The sequence below is a fragment of the Channa argus genome, chromosome 3 (genome assembly GCF_033026475.1).
Source record: "Channa argus isolate prfri chromosome 3, Channa argus male v1.0, whole genome shotgun sequence".
Classification (NCBI taxonomy): Eukaryota; Metazoa; Chordata; class Actinopteri; order Anabantiformes; family Channidae; genus Channa; species Channa argus.
Window position 1 is genome coordinate 6,398,933 of NC_090199.1, and position 19,729 is coordinate 6,418,661.

General features: G+C 40.0%; 1 protein-coding gene across 3 annotated transcripts in view; it reads right to left on the bottom strand.

The window, feature by feature from the left end:
- The window catches only part of LOC137123201 (dynein heavy chain domain-containing protein 1-like), a 28,669-nt gene that overhangs the window by 6,463 nt on the left and 2,477 nt on the right, over positions 1-19,729 (bottom strand). For 2 of the 3 annotated variants that reach the window (XM_067496563.1, XM_067496562.1), the window contains exons 2-35: positions 19,278-19,726; positions 18,878-19,075; positions 18,535-18,738; positions 18,309-18,419; positions 17,957-18,113; positions 17,092-17,346; positions 16,694-16,837; positions 15,476-15,581; positions 14,995-15,227; positions 14,635-14,878; positions 14,233-14,390; positions 13,575-13,700; positions 13,162-13,438; positions 12,894-13,021; positions 12,466-12,664; positions 12,294-12,385; positions 11,864-12,095; positions 11,566-11,691; positions 11,373-11,470; positions 8,096-11,252; positions 7,920-8,010; positions 7,646-7,805; positions 7,276-7,549; positions 5,684-7,187; positions 5,268-5,373; positions 3,548-3,662; positions 3,255-3,438; positions 2,817-2,919; positions 2,441-2,569; positions 1,981-2,172; positions 1,477-1,896; positions 933-1,356; positions 671-763; positions 381-539 (exon numbers count right to left, since the gene is read on the bottom strand). In XM_067496563.1, coding sequence (XP_067352664.1) covers positions 381-539; positions 671-763; positions 933-1,356; positions 1,477-1,896; positions 1,981-2,172; positions 2,441-2,569; positions 2,817-2,919; positions 3,255-3,438; positions 3,548-3,662; positions 5,268-5,373; positions 5,684-7,187; positions 7,276-7,549; positions 7,646-7,805; positions 7,920-8,010; positions 8,096-11,252; positions 11,373-11,470; positions 11,566-11,691; positions 11,864-12,095; positions 12,294-12,385; positions 12,466-12,664; positions 12,894-13,021; positions 13,162-13,438; positions 13,575-13,700; positions 14,233-14,390; positions 14,635-14,878; positions 14,995-15,227; positions 15,476-15,581; positions 16,694-16,837; positions 17,092-17,346; positions 17,957-18,113; positions 18,309-18,419; positions 18,535-18,738; positions 18,878-19,075; positions 19,278-19,651 — 10,573 coding nt within the window. In that variant the 5' untranslated portion in view covers positions 19,652-19,726. The remainder of the gene's footprint in view (positions 1-380; positions 540-670; positions 764-932; positions 1,357-1,476; positions 1,897-1,980; positions 2,173-2,440; positions 2,570-2,816; positions 2,920-3,254; positions 3,439-3,547; positions 3,663-5,267; positions 5,374-5,683; positions 7,188-7,275; positions 7,550-7,645; positions 7,806-7,919; positions 8,011-8,095; positions 11,253-11,372; positions 11,471-11,565; positions 11,692-11,863; positions 12,096-12,293; positions 12,386-12,465; positions 12,665-12,893; positions 13,022-13,161; positions 13,439-13,574; positions 13,701-14,232; positions 14,391-14,634; positions 14,879-14,994; positions 15,228-15,475; positions 15,582-16,693; positions 16,838-17,091; positions 17,347-17,956; positions 18,114-18,308; positions 18,420-18,534; positions 18,739-18,877; positions 19,076-19,277; positions 19,727-19,729) is intronic. The other variant, XM_067496565.1, reaches the window with a different exon arrangement.

Genomic DNA, 19,729 nt, shown 5'->3' on the forward strand with positions numbered 1-19,729 from the left:
TCTTTATTTTATCAAGCATTTAGATTTTCTGGTCAAGACAATTATTAGATTGTGTAAAACAGGTACTTTACAAGAAAGCTAAATGTTTGGAAGTTATCCTGCAAATTTATGGCCAATGTTACAAAGGTGCCACAACTGTAACACGGATTTGTCAAATTAAAATTTAAAAAAATAAAACACAAACAGTAAAAGATAAAAACTATTATAGCCACAAAGGATGTAATTTATACCGGATTTGAGTAACTGATAATATATTTGAAAACTATAAAACCTCAACTTTATATAAAACAGTAGAAGAACTTTCTAAGACTGTAATCTAATGAAATTATGTAATCTAATGAAACTGAGGTTGGGGGGGATGGGGGGGGGGGTGTTCTTACCACTGCTAAGCATCCGGGCAGGCAGACAGGTGCTGAGAAAGAGGCAAAACTTAGGGTGGGCTGACTGAACATGCTGCTTTTGAAGAGGGCGGACTAATCTCTCCAGAAATTGAGTACTGGGGACCAGATGTTCCACATGTGTTACCAGGACTCTTAAACCTTGAAAACAAAAAGGTTAAGATTGAGTTAAGGCTGAAAAAGACAATGTATAATTTAACTAACTATATCATTGTATTTAGTTGAGCATCGTAGTATTTTTCTTCTATAGTATATAAAATCCCTTAATTCACCTTGAACAGCAGCCTGGTCCAGCTTTTCCAGCAACTCTGGATCACTGGCAGAAACCACCATCTCCCACTCCATCTCAAGTTTGGCATTCTCTCCTGCAGAACAGACTGCTTTCAGAACTCTTTAAGCAATTTACAATTCCGATCATATTTTATATGAACGCTGTACACTACAACAGCCAGTGGCCAAAAACTACAGTTGGGGGTAACACAGGATGCAACAGAAGTCATGTGACAAATGTTTTTTGTAATTAAAGGTAACTACCTGTGACGGGCCAGCTCTGAAAGCCTCTCTCAAGGTGTTGCTGAGTGTCTGCCAGTAGAGGCCAGCGCTGAACCCAGATATTTCTGTAGCCCCAAAGCAGGAGCTGCACCAACAGCCTGGCAGATACAGTGTCCTGAAGCTGCCACTCGTTCAAACCTAATGCCTGACCCAAAGGCTGCTGCAGCCTTTCAGACACAGAGATGGGAAAGCCACGAGGGGGATGAGGAGTTGCAGGGTCTGAGTGGCTAAACAAGGAAGTTCTAAGGTCCTGGGGGTTTATGTTGATGCTTCCTCTCTGGCATAGCTCTCTCCACTTGCTCAGTAGTTCTGTGCGTATATCTGGTGGAAAGGGGCCTAAATAGGCAATGACTGCAGCCAAGGTGAGGGCATCTCCTGCTAGGTTTTCATTATGTCGCACTATTTCCTAAAAGGAAAACAGAAAAACTAAATTATCGATTTAATTTAATAAAAAAAAAAAAACGACCAATTATTAATTAAAAAATAACACTGAACACTGAAACTAAGTCAGTGCTCAAATTCTTACCTGAGCAGCAGCCTTCCAGTTTCTGATTTGTATCTCCACCTCCTGAGCAATGGCAGTAGCTTCTTTATTCATGCTCTCATATTTCCTCAGCTCTACCAATTGCACCTCTAGGTCATTTTGCACAACATGTAGCCGAGGCTCAATATCCTGTAGGTCATAATATGCATTCTTTTTCTGCTGCCTGGTCAGGTGCAGCTGACCTTGCACCTTTAGAGCCAGTGTCTCCAACTCCCGCTTGACTGACAGTTGGCTTTGCATGCAGCAGTACTCATACAACGCCTGGACCCATCGACAGAGGGACTCACAGGCCTTGCTCACCTCTCGCACAGACTCTGGCACAAACTGGGGACTGTGAACTATCTCGCCAAGCTGCTGCAGTTGTTCACATGTCAAGCTGCAGCGGTCAAAAAATTCAAGCTCCTGGGAAAAGCAAATATTAGCGAAAGAGCAATACCACAACAACCAATTTTCATTTGTAAAAACTGTATATGTTTTTCCACACACCTGGAAGAAGTTCGATTTCCCAAGAAGCTGTTTAGAACTTTCCCACCCTGGTGGATGATTAAATAGTAAACAAATAGCATCCATGATTTTCACTACTCCATCAGGTGGATCTCTGTAGTGACGCACCTCCTCAAAGTCAGACGGATTTAGACACTTAAGAATATTGAGGCCTGCCTGGAAAATAGTTTTTTCCTGGCAAAAACAAAAAAAGACTTAAAATATCATCTTCAATATCTGTGACACTTTATATTAAATATATTATCTTCAAAGTTCTACATTTATTAATATACTGTATTAAAGTTCCAACTTATTCCGAGGGATTCGGCCACCCAGCAATTTAACCACTCCAGATCATTTTTAGATTGTTGAGATGTGTGCGTTGAATGTGTTAGTCTACAATAAAGTACATGTTATGTTTCCATGTGATTTTGGATGAAGGTAAAAGAGGAAACCTGTTTACCTCCATCGAAGCCTGATTTATCTGCTCTTCCAGCTGATCCAGCTCGTTTTCCATAACTATACATTTCTTCTCAAATTCTTCAATCAGGTTTTTCTGGTCATCTACAGCTCTATGGAGCTCTTGCTTACGCTACGAGGCAAATACGTTGGGAAAATGCATCAATGAACAAGTTGCAAAAAAAAAACTCTGGAGTTTGACAATATAAAATTTTTCAATTTTAGAAGCCATTGACATATAGAACCATATACAATACTCATTCCAAGGGTGTTAAAATCATTTTTGACTGTGCAGCTGTCAATACTGCTGATCTCCCAGTCTCTCTCATACAGAACGCTGATGCTACTTGGACTGCATATGCTGAATTGCTCTAGATTACCTGCTGTGTCTCAGCAACCTTCTCTTGCAGTCTCTGTAGGTTTTTTTTGTAGTTTTCAGCTGCTATGTTAATAGCATCCAAATGAGCCAACACAGAGGAAACTCTGGGAAAAAAAAACAAACAGCATTAGTAAATTTGTCACCATATACCTTTAAACCTGTATTGTCTGGTGCGATCAAATTAAACAACCCTGCATCACATGCTAACTCTGTGAAAGATTCCGTGTTTTGTGACTGTGTCAGACATTGTTCAGAAAGTGGTTTGGAGTGCAGCTGTGTTGGGCTGTATGACTGAAATTTTTTGGTACTCAACAGTTCAGTCTAGGGTCACTTTATGACATCAAGCTAGGTAGCGATTATATTAGTCTATGCATATTAACTACTAGAGACAACAGTAAGGAGGAACACAATCTGCTTAATTTCAAGTTTAAAAAACTACCTGTTGGCTTGGTGCTGCTGATTTTGCAGGTGCTTGCACAGGTAACCAAAGCAGGCAATGAAGTCCATAAACGTCTGTGGGCTGAAAGGCTGGGCTTTTAGAAGAATGGAAGCATACTGACATGCAGATTGATGAATTCCTGCCATAGCAACTGGTAAACTGGATTCTGAGCCTTCTCTCTTCACTAAATAAAAAGAAAAGTGAAACGCATAGGTCCTGTTATAGCCCTGAAATATCACTGCTAGTAAATAATAAGATTTAAGCAGAGGCTTCACTGGATTTGGTGGTCTCACTTTTCTGGTTTATGCTTCTGAGGCATTGAGCAGCAGCTTCCACTAAAGACTGTTTTGACCACGGCTGGTACACCTCAACACAGCAACTGAGGGTCAGGGCCTTGGCCATTTGTCCCTGGTAAAAAGTTAACAAGGCATTAGTCCTTGCTATTTAAATAGCAAATGTAATGGCACAAGCTCCATGTAGCAGGTGAGGCTGTGTACAGTACTCAGTTATATAAATTATCAAAATGTGGACCTCTCTGACTCTACTGTGGTGTGACAGTTTAGTTAAAGAGGGTCCTTTGCTAGTCAAAGGTTGTCCAAAGTTGTCCTATGGCTAATTTCCCCACCTTATTACAACCCCTATTTAGAAAAGTCTTCAACCCATTTTATTCAAAATAGAAAGTAAACATCATATCAGTTTAAACAGACATTTTACCATTTCATGGAAAATATTACCTCATCTTGAATTTGATGTCAGAAACACATCTCAAAAAAGTTGGAAGAGGGGCAACAAAAGGCTGGAAAAGTAATTGCTGCAAATAAAAAACTAATGGAGGAGTATTCGGCAACTAATTAGGTTAAGTGGCAACAGGTCAGTAACATGACTGGGTATAAAATGAGCATTTCAGAGAGGCCGACCTTCTCGAATTTAAAGGTGGGCAGAGGTTCACCGATCTGTGATGAACTGCATCTCAAAATTGTGGAACAGTTTCAGAAAAATGTTCCTCAACTTAAAATGGTGATGACTTTGAAGATCTGACCATCAACAGTATATAATATCATCGAAAGATTCAGAGATTCAGGAGGAATCTCGATGCGAAAGGGACAAGGCCAAAGGTCAAAACTGGATGAGTGTGATTTTCGACCCTTAGGCAGCGCTGCATTAAATACAGGTCTGATTCTCTACTGGACATCACAGCATGGGCTCAGGAACACTTCCAGAAATCTCTGTCTGTGAACACAGTTCACTGTGTAATTCACAAATGTGAGTTAAAGCTGTATCATGTAAAGAAGAAGCTGCATGTGAACGCGATCCAGAAACGCTGCCGTGTTCTCTGGGCCAAAAGCTTATTTAAAATGGACTGAGGTTAAGTGGAAAACTGTTCTGTGGTCAGATGAATCAAAATTTGAAATTCTTTGTTGAAATCATGGATGCTGTGTCCTTCAGACTAAAGAGGAGAGGGACCATCCAGCTTGTTATCTGCGGACAGTTCAAAAGCCTGCATCTCTGATGGTATGTGGGTGCATTAGTGCCTATGGCGTGGGCAGCTTACACATCTGGAAAGACACCATCAATGCTGAAAAGTACATAGAGGTTTTAGAGCAAAATAAGCTCCCTTCCAGAAAGTTGTTAAAAGAAGAGGGGATGCTACACAATCGTAAGAATCGTCCTGCTCCAGCTTTTTTGAGATGTGTTGCTGCCCTCAAATTCAAAATGAGCAAATATTTTCCATGAAATAGCAAAATGTCTGCTGTGTAGTTTGCAGACTAATGTAGTTTCAACATGTAATATGTTGTTAATGTTCTATTGTGAATAAAATATGGGTTGATGAGATTTGCAAATCAATTAATTCTGTTTTTATTATAGTTTTAAATTGGGGCTGTATTTATTTTTTATTGCCTGATCATTGCTGCAAATATTTCTTGAAAGGTAGTCTTTCTTTTGTTTTATGAATGTGGTCTGAAAAGTAAATTCAGTGTTTTCTTCTGTAATACAGGTAAATAAAGTACATACTTTCCAGCTGTGGGTTTCAAGATTTGCAGGTGTCTCACTGATGTCTAACATCGTGGAGGACATCAACAGAAAAACATGGACATTTCTATGGACTTGACTCAGGTACCTTTGTCAAAAAAAATAAAAAAATAAAAATAGACTGGTTATTGTTTACAATGTCTAAACATCAGCTTAAAATCAGAAATTCAAATTCAACATAATGTTTATTTAAAGATTACAAGATTGCCTAACACAGCAAATTTTCTCCTATTATACTTACATATTGTTCCACAGAAATAACTATACAAAACCAAAGTCATCATAGCTACAGTACTAGTGCAGTATCAAGACTTGTAATAGTGGATGAACAATGGGATTCTTTTGGTAATTACAAAAAACTATGATATAAGGAGAAATACATCAGTAAAGTATCTTACTTCTCAAATGTCCAAGTATCCATTAGGTATTTTCTTGAGTTGTTCACATTAGTCACTCTAGATATGTAGTTCTTCAGCTCCTCCTCAGTTTTGAGCGCCGGGTATGTTCTGTGGGCCATTGCCACCAATAGTTCTTCTCTAAAAGACTGATTTACTTCTTCATGTACCAGTATTATAGCATTACAGCCATCAACTTTGGTTTGATTCCCAGCTTCTTTTAGGATTTCATGCAACTTCTCCTCATTACCAGAATGAATCTCCGTTATTTGGTAACCTGTAAGGTAGGCCGCTAAGCGCACAGTGGTTTTACGGCCTGTACCTTTGTCCGAACCAAACAGTACTCCATGGCCCCCAGGTATGAGCAAAGCCCTGAGAATATGTACCAGTTGACTCACTACTTGTTTGTTTATAAGGTATTTGTGTGTAATATTGTAGTTATTAACTGGGTCATTGCCTTCTTCTTTTCTGTCCATGAGAGCCGACAACTTTTTCAGTAATGTATCAAGGTTTTGCACCTTGTAAGAAGAGGCACACTTGAAATTGTGTTGCCGATCTATTAAAATGAAGGCCTCAGAGAGATCAGGACCATATACAAGCTGAGGAATTATGTCCTCCATATGCTGATGGATTTTTTGTCTCGTCTCTTCTGACCAGTCACTTTTACTCAGAAAGGAAAGTTCAGTCAGTGTATTGTCCTTCTTTGAGTCTGACTGTCCAGCTGGTTTTGGCATTTGTGGTGGACTTACTGTATCTTCACTCTGACCAAGTTCCTTAGAGATTCCTGCTGTTTCTATAGATAATGTGGGAACAGCAGGGCTTGTGTCTATGGGTAAGACATCAGCATGGTCTGGTCGGGCCTCGTAAAACACTCTAATTCCATAGTGGGTTGTTGCTGCCTTGGCTATGAGTGACACAAGAGTTCTGGTTTCATCCTCTGAGCATAATCTATCACTGAAAGTACGCATGCACTCATGCAACCAGAGATGTACTATATTTAGTACCGAAACCGTAGATCCTGGTAGTGCATTATTATGCCCCTTTATCCCTGTGGTTGAAGTGTTAGGCTGCCACAGGCACATCCCCCGAAACACCTTGTGCAGGTCACGTTGGGAGAACATAAAATGAGGCCTTTGCCTAGGCCGGAATTGGTTGGAAACTGCATGATAGAGATTTGTTGTCGCAGTGACTATACAACATGCCATATCCTCACCATTCTGATTAAGTAATGTTTCTTTAAGCCAGACTTGTAGCCTAGGTGACTGAATAGACAATATAACATCTATTGATAGGCTAGGGAGTACAAAGATGGAGAACAGGCGGGACAGCCGGGGGGATATCACATTGCTTTGGTGACTGTCCAGTCCAGAAACACAACAAGTAGCCATGTAGTTCATCGTTTTGGAACTTAATAACTTGAAGCAGTAGGTATCAAATGTTAGAATCTCTCCCTTTGACATACTTTCACGTAGGGACTCTAGAGCCATTGGCGTCTTCCCAAAGACATCTATCAACAGAAAAATGTATCTTATAAGGCTTTGCAAAGTGCAAAGTCAGATTCAATTTTAATCATATTAGTCATTTTTCTTACTCACCACAACAGGCTTCATGCAAATCATCCACAAACAAAAGCAGTCTTTGCTGTTTGGTCGCAGCATCTTTACAGTAGTGCGGATAGTTAAAATGTTTTAGTACATTGCGCAGGTCTTTGGAGCTCAGGAGTGGACTGGCTGGTAAGCTAATGTACAGCTTGTCAAAAGTCAGCATAGCCTGGCACAGTGTGGACTTTCCAGAACCAGGTTCCCCTGCAAGCAGCACTGGCTGGTTTGCGTCCAACATGAGGTTCAGGAGATAGGCGTATTGCCTATGCTATGCAAGCACATTTAAGACACAGTTCAAGTATTAAAATGTGCTGGCTATCATATTTCTTGTGTGTATTCCCACTACAAAATATCCAGAACAAACCTTTGGAATGATGGAAGTTGTCAACAGGGTGTTCTTGGGGCACACCTCACCGTTTATGCTAAAAAAGTGTTCAAACACAGTCTCCTTGTCAGGAATCGCAATTGCGTACCTGGAGGTGAACAGGACTTGACGGACTATCAAGTCAAACTGTGGCCAATGGCTGATAAAAGAGACATAGCAATGATTACTGAAATTAAGTGGGGAGACAGTGTGTCATATAAATACACATTGTGTACATAGGTTGAATGTGCATATATTCACAATGGTACTTTACCAAGGATGCAGATGTCCACCAAATCCCCAAATATAAGCCACCAAAAAAAGACTTCTGACAAACAGCTCTTGTTTACCTTGTTCGTCTGTGCCTGAAAAACGTGACAAAGTTTTAATAAAAGTACTAACACTAGACTAATAATAACACGGTTCTAAGTTCATAATTAATGGCTTCACCTCTGTTCTGTATTTGTGGCACTGGCTCAGCTTTTCCTTCTCTCTTTCCAAAATGTTGTAGAAGTGCATGCAGAATTCGAACAAATGACATGATTTCTTGTAGTCCATTTCTATGGCTTTTGCTCGATTTTCCTTTACTATAAAGGGCAGGGGTTAACGTCTTTTGTCTAAGCAAACTTAGAGTGCTGGAGAAAAGATCTTCAGCCAGACGATTCCACATTTTCAAGGTGCCTTGGTCTATTCTGTGTTCACAACAGAGAGTATCCATTTCACTCTTCCACACAGCTTTCCACAGATCAGTTCCTGTGAAATGAACAAGACTACAGCGGGTAACTGTAGACGGGCTTGCCTCACTTAGATCTGTGACCTCCATAAGGAGCTTGAGGTATGTCTGGGATGGTACGAGTGTTTCACCCGATGATAGGAAGAGAAACGGTTCCTCAAGGTCACACAGTGTGATTAAGTAATCCAGCCAGCCGGGCCGCCCCACTGGTTCACCATCCATTACCAGCCATTTCACCATTGGCGTTTTAATGTAATTTTCCCAGAGTCTAGAAAGTGTATGTTCACGGCGTTCTGAATTTTTTAGCACTCTTGTAACAGCTCCATCTCGCCATCCGCTCTTCTCACACAAGTAGCCAAAAACCTCTTCATGGGACATAGCATTTGGAAATATGACCATAGGGTCAACATTGTTCCAGCTTGAAGCAGAGCTATGTGGCTCTGCCTGTGGGGCATCTTCTTTAATCCTACCGTCATATTCAAATACGTATTCCACTGTCTTTGCAGCCAAACTGTTGAGTGCTCCAGCCAAAGCACAATAACAGGTTGTCTTTCCAGAACCCGAGGGGCCTATAAGCAAAACAGTTTGAGAGAATTTCATGGTCTGGTAGAGTGTCAGAGCACTGAAAATCATTTCATTGTCAGGGTGAAGCCGCTTCGTTTTTAATTCTTCTGTAATTGCATGTTTAAGTTGGTTCTTCTCTTGTTCCTCAATATATTGTTGGAAAAGAGGAAACTGGCATGCTATAGGGAATGCGTCTTTGAAAATGTTATAGAACTGTAAGGCTTTTTTACGCTCACAAATACTGGGTAATAAGACAGAAAGAACTGCTTTGACAATGGCTGTCTCCTCCATTAAGCCTTGTACAACTGACAAATGAGATCTGTGCAACCTGAAAGTCTTTTCAGTTTCTTTTCTATCCTTCTCAACAACCCTGGTAGTTGAAAAATCCTGTGACGACTTAAGATCAGTTTGTTCTGTAACCATTCCTTTAAATTGATCTAAAAATTCTTGCTCCCTTACACTTCGGTGTAAGTGTATTTCAGAGGCAGAAATGATCTTTTTCAAGATAACGAGATAGCAGCACTGATCATCGGAGACCAAATCAGTTAGGCAGAGGGACTCCTTGGCCAACCCGATGAGGGACACTAGGCGGCGACTTAAAGACATGGCCTCTGAGAAACCAAAAGAAGTAAGCATTACTTCTGCGATGATCCTGTAATCTGGATGGGTTAGCGCAATGGGTCTGGTGGCGAATCGCAGACTCTCTGGAATCTCTGTTGCATGCATCTTCGATGAGGTGAGGACACATCCATAATTGGGGTTAGCAGAAATCTGTTTCCCTGCAAATACCATTGGGTATTCTGGATCAGTACTGTTTGCAGAACACATGACTCCATCTGTAGCCCTGTCCTTTGGCTCATCATTTAATCTTTGCTTCACAGAGATTAGATCAGAGAAGGACTGGTGGATGTCTGATACATGCTGTGCCAGTGATGACAGGATCCCTTGTGTAAGTAAGTCCACAGAGTCCAACAGAAGCAATGCTCCAGTGTGGAGAGCACCCAGTAGCATCTTCTGAACAATAGAGGGGGTGATGCTTTGACAACACTGTACAATGACCATCTGTCGCCCCAGCGCTTTTCCTACATGGACCACAGTCTTTTTCTTTCCAGACATGCATGGTCCCCTTATAAACCCGCATCTGTAGCTTTTCAGCGCAAGAAGAATTCCCAGTATCGCTCGATCTGTGGAGGGAGTAAGCACCGCCCTGTCGTCTGGACTGAAATACTCATATCCATATTGGAAATGATGGCCCAAAACATCCACATATAATGGTGAAACCTCACTGGCTTTTACACCTTGATCCTCTGACATTAAATGATACTTCATCAAACTTAGAAACTCAAACGATGACTCCAGCACACATTGTACCTCCATAAGGCGAGACAGCTGCTCCGCATGATTCATTGTAAGCTGCACTAACGCACGCAGACACATCATGATGTACTTGGAAACCAGAGTTCCACCTTTAGTCTCCCTGATGCTTTCCCTTATGTCACGGCCAAGATTATTCAGTTTTACAGAGTTGTATAACCTAAGGTTGCTTAACTTCCCAGAGCTTGACTCTTGGGAAGCTTGTAGAAGGACATTGCACCATAACACCTCCTCAGCCACTAGCACACACTGGAGAGGATATTCAGACAGCAGATCCAGCACAGGTTGTGCATTTTTACTATTAGCAGTAAGGTGGCCCATGATTACTTCAGATTTGTTATCACATGTCAAATCTGAGATGGAAAGTTCAAGCTGGTGTCGCGCAGCAGCACATTTTTGCATACGCTGTACCATAGTCAACCCTAACTGATTCTCAAAGACACTTAACCAAACCAGGGCATTAGGATGTGGTTTTAAAGGAGACATAAAGATAATGTGCTCATTGAAGTTGCCAAAAAACCCAAGCACCTTCATCTGCCTGTTGTTTTTAGATGTAGCCCCACATCTTTTAACACCTTTTTTATTAGATTGTATTTCATTATCCACTTCGAGACGGTGTATCCCTATGAAGCATTTACGTACAAAGGGTTCCAGGGTAAGAGGTGTTGGGTGATAGGCCACCATTTGTATTACTTCCCTGTCACTCAAGAACCAGAGTCTTGGAAACTGTTCACGCAGCGCATCCAGGAGATCCACCACCTGATTGTTAATAGCTTCCATTTTAGACAGACCATGAGTGAGTATGTGGCAAAGACTGTTGCCATGAAATTTGTCATTGGTCTTTTTGGAATTAACAAAGTTCACCACATGAGGGTCGGTTGATACGGTGTACATGATTTCTTTGAATGTCTCATCAACGGTTTGGAACTGCTCCAGCTATAAAAACAAAAGAGTAAACATTAGTCTGACATTTTGACCTTTACGAAAGTTCTCAGATGTATCATTTTCAACTCATTTCAAACATCAAATATGTTTGACTATGACACAGGGACATACCAGATCAACTCTTTGTACACTAAAGGATGTTTGACTAAATATCTTCATTAGGAAGGCCCATACTTGTTGGTATTTTCCAAATAAATCAAGCAGCCGCTCTGTTAACATTGACAAGAAAAAAACAATGTCGTGTTAAAAGGATGCAAGCATTTCAGTTCTTTTTTCATTTTCTTCCTCTGACTATCTGATTTACCAATATCTTGCAATGACTGTACCCAATCTTCCATCTGCGGCCTAAACTCAACGCTGTATGGGGACTTTGACATGGTGTACAGAGTCATCAAATCATGCTCTACATCAGCACAGTATATTTCCAGACCTGAGTGAAAAAACACATTCGAAAAACAAGAAATTTCACAGCAGCATATTACTTTTACTTATTTCACGCTAGCAATGGAGACACATTAGTAGTCCCACAAGCATATTTACAACAGTTACTGCATCTGTATTCTTAGTCTACTCTTTTATCAAGCTTGTTTTTTTGGTCTCACCAATGATTATCAATCTTTCCTGCTCCTTGGATGAGTGTTGACTGATGTTTTGCAGATGTGAAACGATGCCCTCTGCTTGTTTCTGTTTGTCTGTTAATCCATATTGCAGCTCAGAATGCTGCCAAGCAGGGAGACTGAATTTGTCCAGCCAGAAGAGTCTGCTTTCCCATCCCTGTCGAAGCTTTTGGAATTTCTGCTCCATGTCACACTCTGCTCGTGCATCATTGCATACCTGACAGTGTAAAAGGTACCATATGTAAAATGAATCAAGCATCACATGCTACTTATATATAAAGATAAATTATTACTTACTGGGTAAGTTTCGAAAAGCAAGTAGTGAAACAAATTATTTCACTCCTTTTGTTTTCTTATTTTAGGAACACTGCTATACTGTATCATATGCATTACGTCACCTTTTTCCAGCTCTTACCTTAGTAATAAGTTTTTGGTGAACAACAAGTTGTTGAGACATCAGCTCAGCAACAGTCACCTTTTTCTCTGGGACATACAGTAGTCCCATGCCTGTGTGGAGTATTTTTAGTCGTTTTAAATATGCTGTTTACAAAACGTGCATGTGTTGCATTATAGGCGCAGTGTCTAACCTTCAAATATAGCTCTCCAGTGTTTATGTCTGAGTGCTGGGCTCTGTAGCATGGCCATGACTGCAAGCTGATGGCTTATGCTTTCCAGCATTCCTGAAGTCTTCTGCAACACTGGGTCATGGGGAAGGATGATACTTGTTAGGGACAGGGCTTGCTGTTTCCACTCGGCAACTTTCTTTTGAGCTTGTGACACCACAACCTGACCGAAATTTTTAAAAGATTTGTTGGTTTTTGGTTTCTCAAAACAAAAACTTAATAAAACATCATTTTTTACACTCAATATTGTAGAATGATATTGCTAGTGGTTATTAATAATTGACTACTTCTTTAAACAAAGTTTAAATAAATATCAGGCAAAATTACAAATTCATATAAACTTTGCCAAACATTACATTATAAGAAGTAGAGAATTTCATTTGAGAGGTTACCTCAATGAAAAGCATGTCTTTCCATTCTTCAATCCATGTTTTGTACATAGCAATCAGCTCCCACAATTCTTTGCGGGCTTTGATCATCTGAATCTCCGTTGTGTATACGGTCAAATCCATTGCATGTTCTAAAATATAAACACGTCACATGCCAACATTTTTACAGACTTTTTTTTATAATGGATGTAGCCAAAGCCAAGTACTTCAAGATCAAACGTAACCTTCTCAAACGTGCAACACATATGATCCACAATTTATACGATCTCACCTTGGAGCGTTTGACTGTTCCTAACAAGTTCTTCCAGTTTTGCAATTAAGTGATGGACTTGCAAACATATAGGTTTCAGTTGGGTGACCATCTCTTCAGCATTCTGATTTGGGTCGATGAAAGGTCCAGATGTACCTTTAGACACTGTGCTTTTAAGGTCACACACCAGAAATGAGAACATTGTGTCCAGTGCGTTAGCCATTGATGGAAGACGCTGGCACACAACGTTGTCTGCATGCTTCAAGAGAGCAATAAAGCAATCCCACAAGCCCTGCATCTAAACAGAGAACAGCAACAGAAGCACACTCACCGCAGTTGAAAAGGCCGTACAATCAAACAGCTGTGATGCATAAAACTGAGTGAATGGTGACATGGTTATTAATCACATAAATTTAAATGTTATGACTGCAGACCTTTCCCTTCAATTTTAGCTCCTGTTCAGTCATCTTCCTATAGTTTGTACAAACAATATTCTGGAGGGAGAGAATGTACTCCAACTGTTTCTGCCCAACAGCCATTAATTTCACAGACTCCCTCACCTACAGAGAAAAAATATATATCAATATGTTTCACGTTTAAATATGCAACAAAAAATTTTTGTTTAACTAGTGTTACAACAACTCCCATTAAAAGAGATATAGATGGCCAGGTCCATGCAACTTCAGTTCAGCTGATTGTAGTTTGTACTCAATAATACGTTTAAATTATATGCACCAAAGGTATAAACTCTTATTCTGACAGTGTTTTACAACTCATGCCAGCATACAGTGCAGTCGAACTCCTCACAAGTGTACATCCAAATAACAGTGCAGCCGGACTTCACTGCACTATGCATAATCTCGTTTTTGGATAACCGGATCTGAATTTTCGCTGAACATGCAGAGATCTTGGAATTAAAAATTCATTTAAAGAAAATATGTGACTAAATAATGAATCTAACAGGATTTGTTAAGAGGAACTACAAGAATAAATAGTATGAGATCTTTGCCCTGTTCTTTTTAAATTTTCCCCTCTTCCTTCTATTATTGATTTTTTTCTATCAATGATATGAAATTTAAAGATTTTTTATACCACGAGAGCATATTTTGAGAGACTTTGTAAGTCTTCAGGTTCCATCTTGAGTTCAGCAGAGGCCCTCTCCAAGTCTGATACGAGGTTCTCTGACTGCAGCGTTATCTGCTCGACTAGCTGATCGAGCACTTCACTCTCAATCACCCTTAGTCGTTGCTCTGAAGAAACAAAGGTGAAGAGCATAAAAAGAAATATTCTGAAGCGCAGAAAGCAAAGCTATCAACGAACCATAGGTGATTAACTTTTTTCAAAACCAGGGAATAACCATTCATTTCTTTTAGACATACTGCTGAACTTTTATGTTTAAGTAGGTGGATACTTGGCTTAAAAAACATTCTTTATCAGGAATACTTTAGATTATTTGGTAAAGGCATAACTTGCATTTATTCAAAGGACACGTACCTAAAGTTTCTTTTATGTTGGTGCAATTGATGACAAACACCTGGTCCGATATAGATAATGATGAAGGAACTGTATCCATTCTTTCAGCCCACACGTGCACCTTTTTAATGTGCTCCTCATACAGGGATGCAGGCTGACCTTTCATGGATTCCAAAGACGCTCGACTCCACTGGCTAACAAACAAATAGAGGTCCACCAACCAGGTGTGGCTCTCACACAGCTGTTGGCTTTGTAGTTCAGCATCCTGTTCATAGAAAAACAAACAAATGAGCACCTTACGTAAATTCTTATACGTGGCGACAGTACGGTACAGTAAGAGGCATTAACGTTAGCTAGTCTTGCATCTGAAAAATGTCTTGCCTGCGTGCTTCTTGCCAGCTCCTTCTTAACATGTTTTGTAATGTCATTGATGCTGATGTGCCACTCAAGCTGGGTCTTGGATAGTGGATAGAAGCAGCCACGGACCATGTTGCCCTGCACAGTTAGCAAGCTCTGCCTTGGCCGTGTTAGCCAATGATAAGACTCGTCCATAAGCAATTGCCAGCAGCAGATTTTCCTTTTACAAGTTATTCCCCCATTGTTTTTAATATCTTCTGAGAAGTGAAAAAAAACATACATCGAGAAATCACTCCTATATAGCAATAAATGAAAAAACATAACCAATAACATTTCAGCACATTGCTGATACTAGGCCTCACTGATACACTGACCTCACATTAGGTTTATTCCTGCATTGGAATTTTTATTAACTTATAGTTTTTGTCAGGTGTGAAACATAACCCTTAAATCCACCACAATCAGAAAAGTGAAATCCATATAACTTCAATGAAAATTGTCATACCTGTAAGCATTCGATTCTCATAAGGATCCGATGTTAAATCATGTGCAAAATCAGAGCTGATCACATTGTTGCTGATATCCTGGAAGAATCCACTAGTGTCACACATCTATCAAAGAAGAAGAGATAATTTCATGATCAAGACTGCAAAAAGTCTTGCCCTGTGTTGTGCCCAAGTGCAACATATTACTGATTGCGTCTGGGTATTTAGTGTCCGTAGGATGGACAAACTTTAGCCTCGGCGTGTTGTTGGATGGTTTAAAATGCTTGACGATATTATGAACCTCGTGACATTCTCTGATACTCCATCAACATAAGCAATTACATTATTGTTCTGTGTGTTGTTATTGTTCCCCCTGTTCTCTACAGAAATGTTCTTACTGGATCTTTTTGTAGAAAAAATGAAGTTTGGATAGCCACAGGTTTAGAGTCACGTGCATGTGTGCCGTCAAGAATCCTTAAGATGTTCCACAGAGGTTAAATATTGTACCTGAGACTTGGGACTTTCAATCAGGCAGTCAGTACTAAAGATCCCCAAGCAAGTCCACTTGCTTGAATGGACATACATACATATAAACACATATAAATCGTACACTGCTTGTTTTGTCTTTATGAAAATGATGTTATTGAGGATGTACAGCAAAGTTTATATCATTCATCATAATTATTCAAAGCATAACATCCTTGCAAATTACATATCTGTGATTTAGTGGTTGTCTTTTTACATGTTTTAGTAGCAACTTGATTAGGGCTTGATTAGCAGCTGTAGCTCAGTTGTCCACGGACCACAGGGATAGTGGTTCGATCCCCGCTATCCCCGGCTATATGTCGAAGTGTCTCTGAGCAAGACACTGAACCCCCAACAGCCCATTCCCCTCCCCAGCTGTGCAGTGATCCGAGCCCAGTTGTGCGGTCAGAGCCCGGTAGAAATTGGGGAGGTTGCGTTAGGAAGGGCATCCGGCGTAAAAAACTGTGCCAAATCAACATGCGGACAATGATCCGCTGTCGTGGCCCTGAAATCGCGGGATAAGCCGAAAGGACAAAAAAAAAAAAAAAAAAGTAGCAACTTGATTAGATTTTAAACAAGAAGATTACTGTTATTTTTTGCGGGTGTCATTACATATAGTCCCAAATATTATTTACAGCCATCTTAAAAAAAAAAACATTCTGTGACCTCAACGAAATAATATTATGTGGTGTTGCTGTAAAAATATAAATCACCTGAATTATGGTGTCACCAACAGTCAGGAGTGTTTCACCGATTGCTTCTTTGAAAAGATGAATTGGTGGATCCACAGTCAGTTCACTTTTGGCACCAAAACACAGCTCAGTGTTGAAAAGACAGCACCCCTGAGATTTTTTCCTCTAAAATAATAAAAAAATAATAATAATAGTAAATCATTGTAAAATTACTGTAGAACTAGTTGTTCATAGTAATTAAGGTATCATAACTATATTTATCTCTTGGATACAACTTGACAGTATGTTGCAGTAATACTCTAAAATGTGTGTCACAGGTATAAATGGCAAGGTTACTTTGCTCTGATCAATTTTTTTAATTGAAGCTTTGCGTTCTTGTAGTTATACACTGCTACGTGAATTAATGCTTTTTTTGTTACCTTCAAAACATTGTTGAGAAAATATGCAACGTCCTCCTTAATGATCGTGATTAGACTCTGCACTATCATGTGATCGACGAGAGAACCAAAGTTGCCCAGCTTCTGCAAGGTGCATTTAGACTGGGCCAACTCTGTCTTCAGCCTCTGCTGGTGAGTCAGATGGAGGTAAATGGGTTCGTAGCATTTATTTGGCTTTTTAGTAAAGTCAATATGCAACTGCAGCTCCTTGTGTGCCCTATAGCTGTTTTCTTTCACCTGGGGATAAAACAGCAGTAGTAGACATTATTCCAGACGGAGCTAATCCTTAGATGAAACTATAAATGTTCGTTGTAATTGTTGCAACCATTTATATAGGCCGGATAATAAAATAATAAATGTTCTATGCTGTATTTGACTAAGAGTAACTTCTTCAATATCATGCTAGATGCCAGAGGACCTAATTGATTGCAATAATTTCTAAAACCAGCTGTGGTCTGTAGTAGAAAATTGTGCCTCTCACACTAGTTTAGTTTAGTTTATGATCCTACAGAGAACATTACATTTAGAGTGTCCTTATGTAACATCCCTGTTTTTCCTTTATTAATGGAATTAAAGTGGTTGAACCACCTTTTTGGAAAGTTTCAGAAAATAGTCAAAATGAAGGACATGGACTAAAGGTTTTTCATGAAGCACGTGTCAGCTATATGCTCAGACTCTAGGTTTTAAATTGGCATTTCAAGAAATAGAGCCACAGTAACGGTAACACTGAAATTTTGCCCTCACTGCAGTGCAGCCATTTACGCATTTTCGTTGATGTGATTCTTTACATTTTTCACCGATTTCAGTTTGTTGGACTGTACTGTTTCATTATGAAAAAAAAAATTACCGTGTTTAGGATGACAGTACGATACTGAGATAACTTCTCCAGCGTTTTAAGAAACTCTTGGCGCTTGGTTGTCATTGTGTTTTTGAATTCCAGCAATGTGTAGCTTTTGGTCACTTCCAGGGGCAGGTAGTGTGTTTGCTTTAGATCTTCAATTACTCTGTAATGCACAGGTCATTATTGCTGAGTATCCTGAGCATCTATTGGTCAACAAATCCAATCCGACCATTACTTAAGTATTGCGACAAAAACAGGCAATCGGGAAATATTACTTCAACAGTACACCTGCATGCTGAGAGCCAGCGCTCAAATATCATTAGTGATCACTGTGATTCAAGGCTTGGGTTTCCTCTACCTGATGAGCAGGCGAAGAGCACGTCTGAATTGAGGTGCAGCTATGAACAGCATGTCCTGCAGATCCTCACACCGGCGCTGAAAAGAGATCTTGCGCACATTTCTATGCCACCTGCCATAACAAAACCAATACAGGCAAAATGTAAAGACAAAAAAATAAATAAATAAATCAAAGCAAAGCATAACAGTAGTAAGGTAGACCTCAAGAACAGCTTATACGTATTTACCAGTTGAATGCTTTCTGCCGTCTGAAGGACCTGAAAAATGGTATTTTCTGCAAAGCTGCCCACAACACTGATTCTCTGTACCACTCTGCCAGACTGATAAGTCCACCATAACCCCTCTCCGTCACATGAAAGACATAATTTGGGGAAAAAACGTAGTGCTCGGATCCAGCATCACTGGAAGGGACCACTTTTAGGTCATAGGGTCTAAAAGAGGATACATCAGTATAAATTCAGAGTTTGACTGCATTCCAGCATGCTTACTACATTAGAATATCTACAGATGTATTAAATTTAGGGGTGATAATATGATAATATTATTACTATTATTATTATTATGTCATACCTGTAAAAGTACTCATCCACTTCTTTCAGGTAATAAAGTTTTAAGTCTGTGGAGTTTTTTTTCTGGACAAAAATCTGAAGGACCTCTGTGAGAGTGCGAGGTAGGTTTTTTGTTTTGGGCACTTTCCCGTCTTTTGCAGTTGTTATTTTTCCCTCCTTGCACAGAGTGACTTTTGTTGACTCGTGTTTTTCTGTAAAACTGAAATAATAAGGAGTGATTGCAAACAGCAGAGAAACTCATCAAGGCCTCATATAGCTTATGACATAAATATTGATTTAGCTCAAAGCTATGTCTGGACAATATTCCCTGCAGACACTGCATAAAACTCGGCAATTATTACATATTTCATCATGGTGGCGACAGTATTGCAACGATGTAAGAACTGACTTATTACATGTACCTTTGTGCCGTTGACTGAGCAGCAGTTCTCATAGGGATGCACGTTTCTAAGGCTGCGGCCATTAGTCGAGGTCCTTCTCTCCATCTTGTGGTACCTTTGCCTATGTCAGACTGTACTTGGGATATAAGACGGGGAAGTTCCACCACTGATAACGATCTGTCAGTGCGAACACTCTGGATGGTGCTATGACTGAGCAGAGGCCTGGCCGCAATGGACGATGACGAAGAGCGTGGCTCCTTAGACAGAGGTGGCAAAGTCACCTCAGGAGACGGGGTCTTTTTCCTAACTTGGGATCCTGGCCTCGTAGTAATGTTTTTGCCTTGAATCTCGACAGGTACATCACGAGATTTGTCCACCGATGTGGCACCAAACATGCTTCTGGTCACTCTATGAACACCATCAGGGGGGACAACTCAGAAAAAAACTACATTAGGTTTGCTGTGGAATTTCTG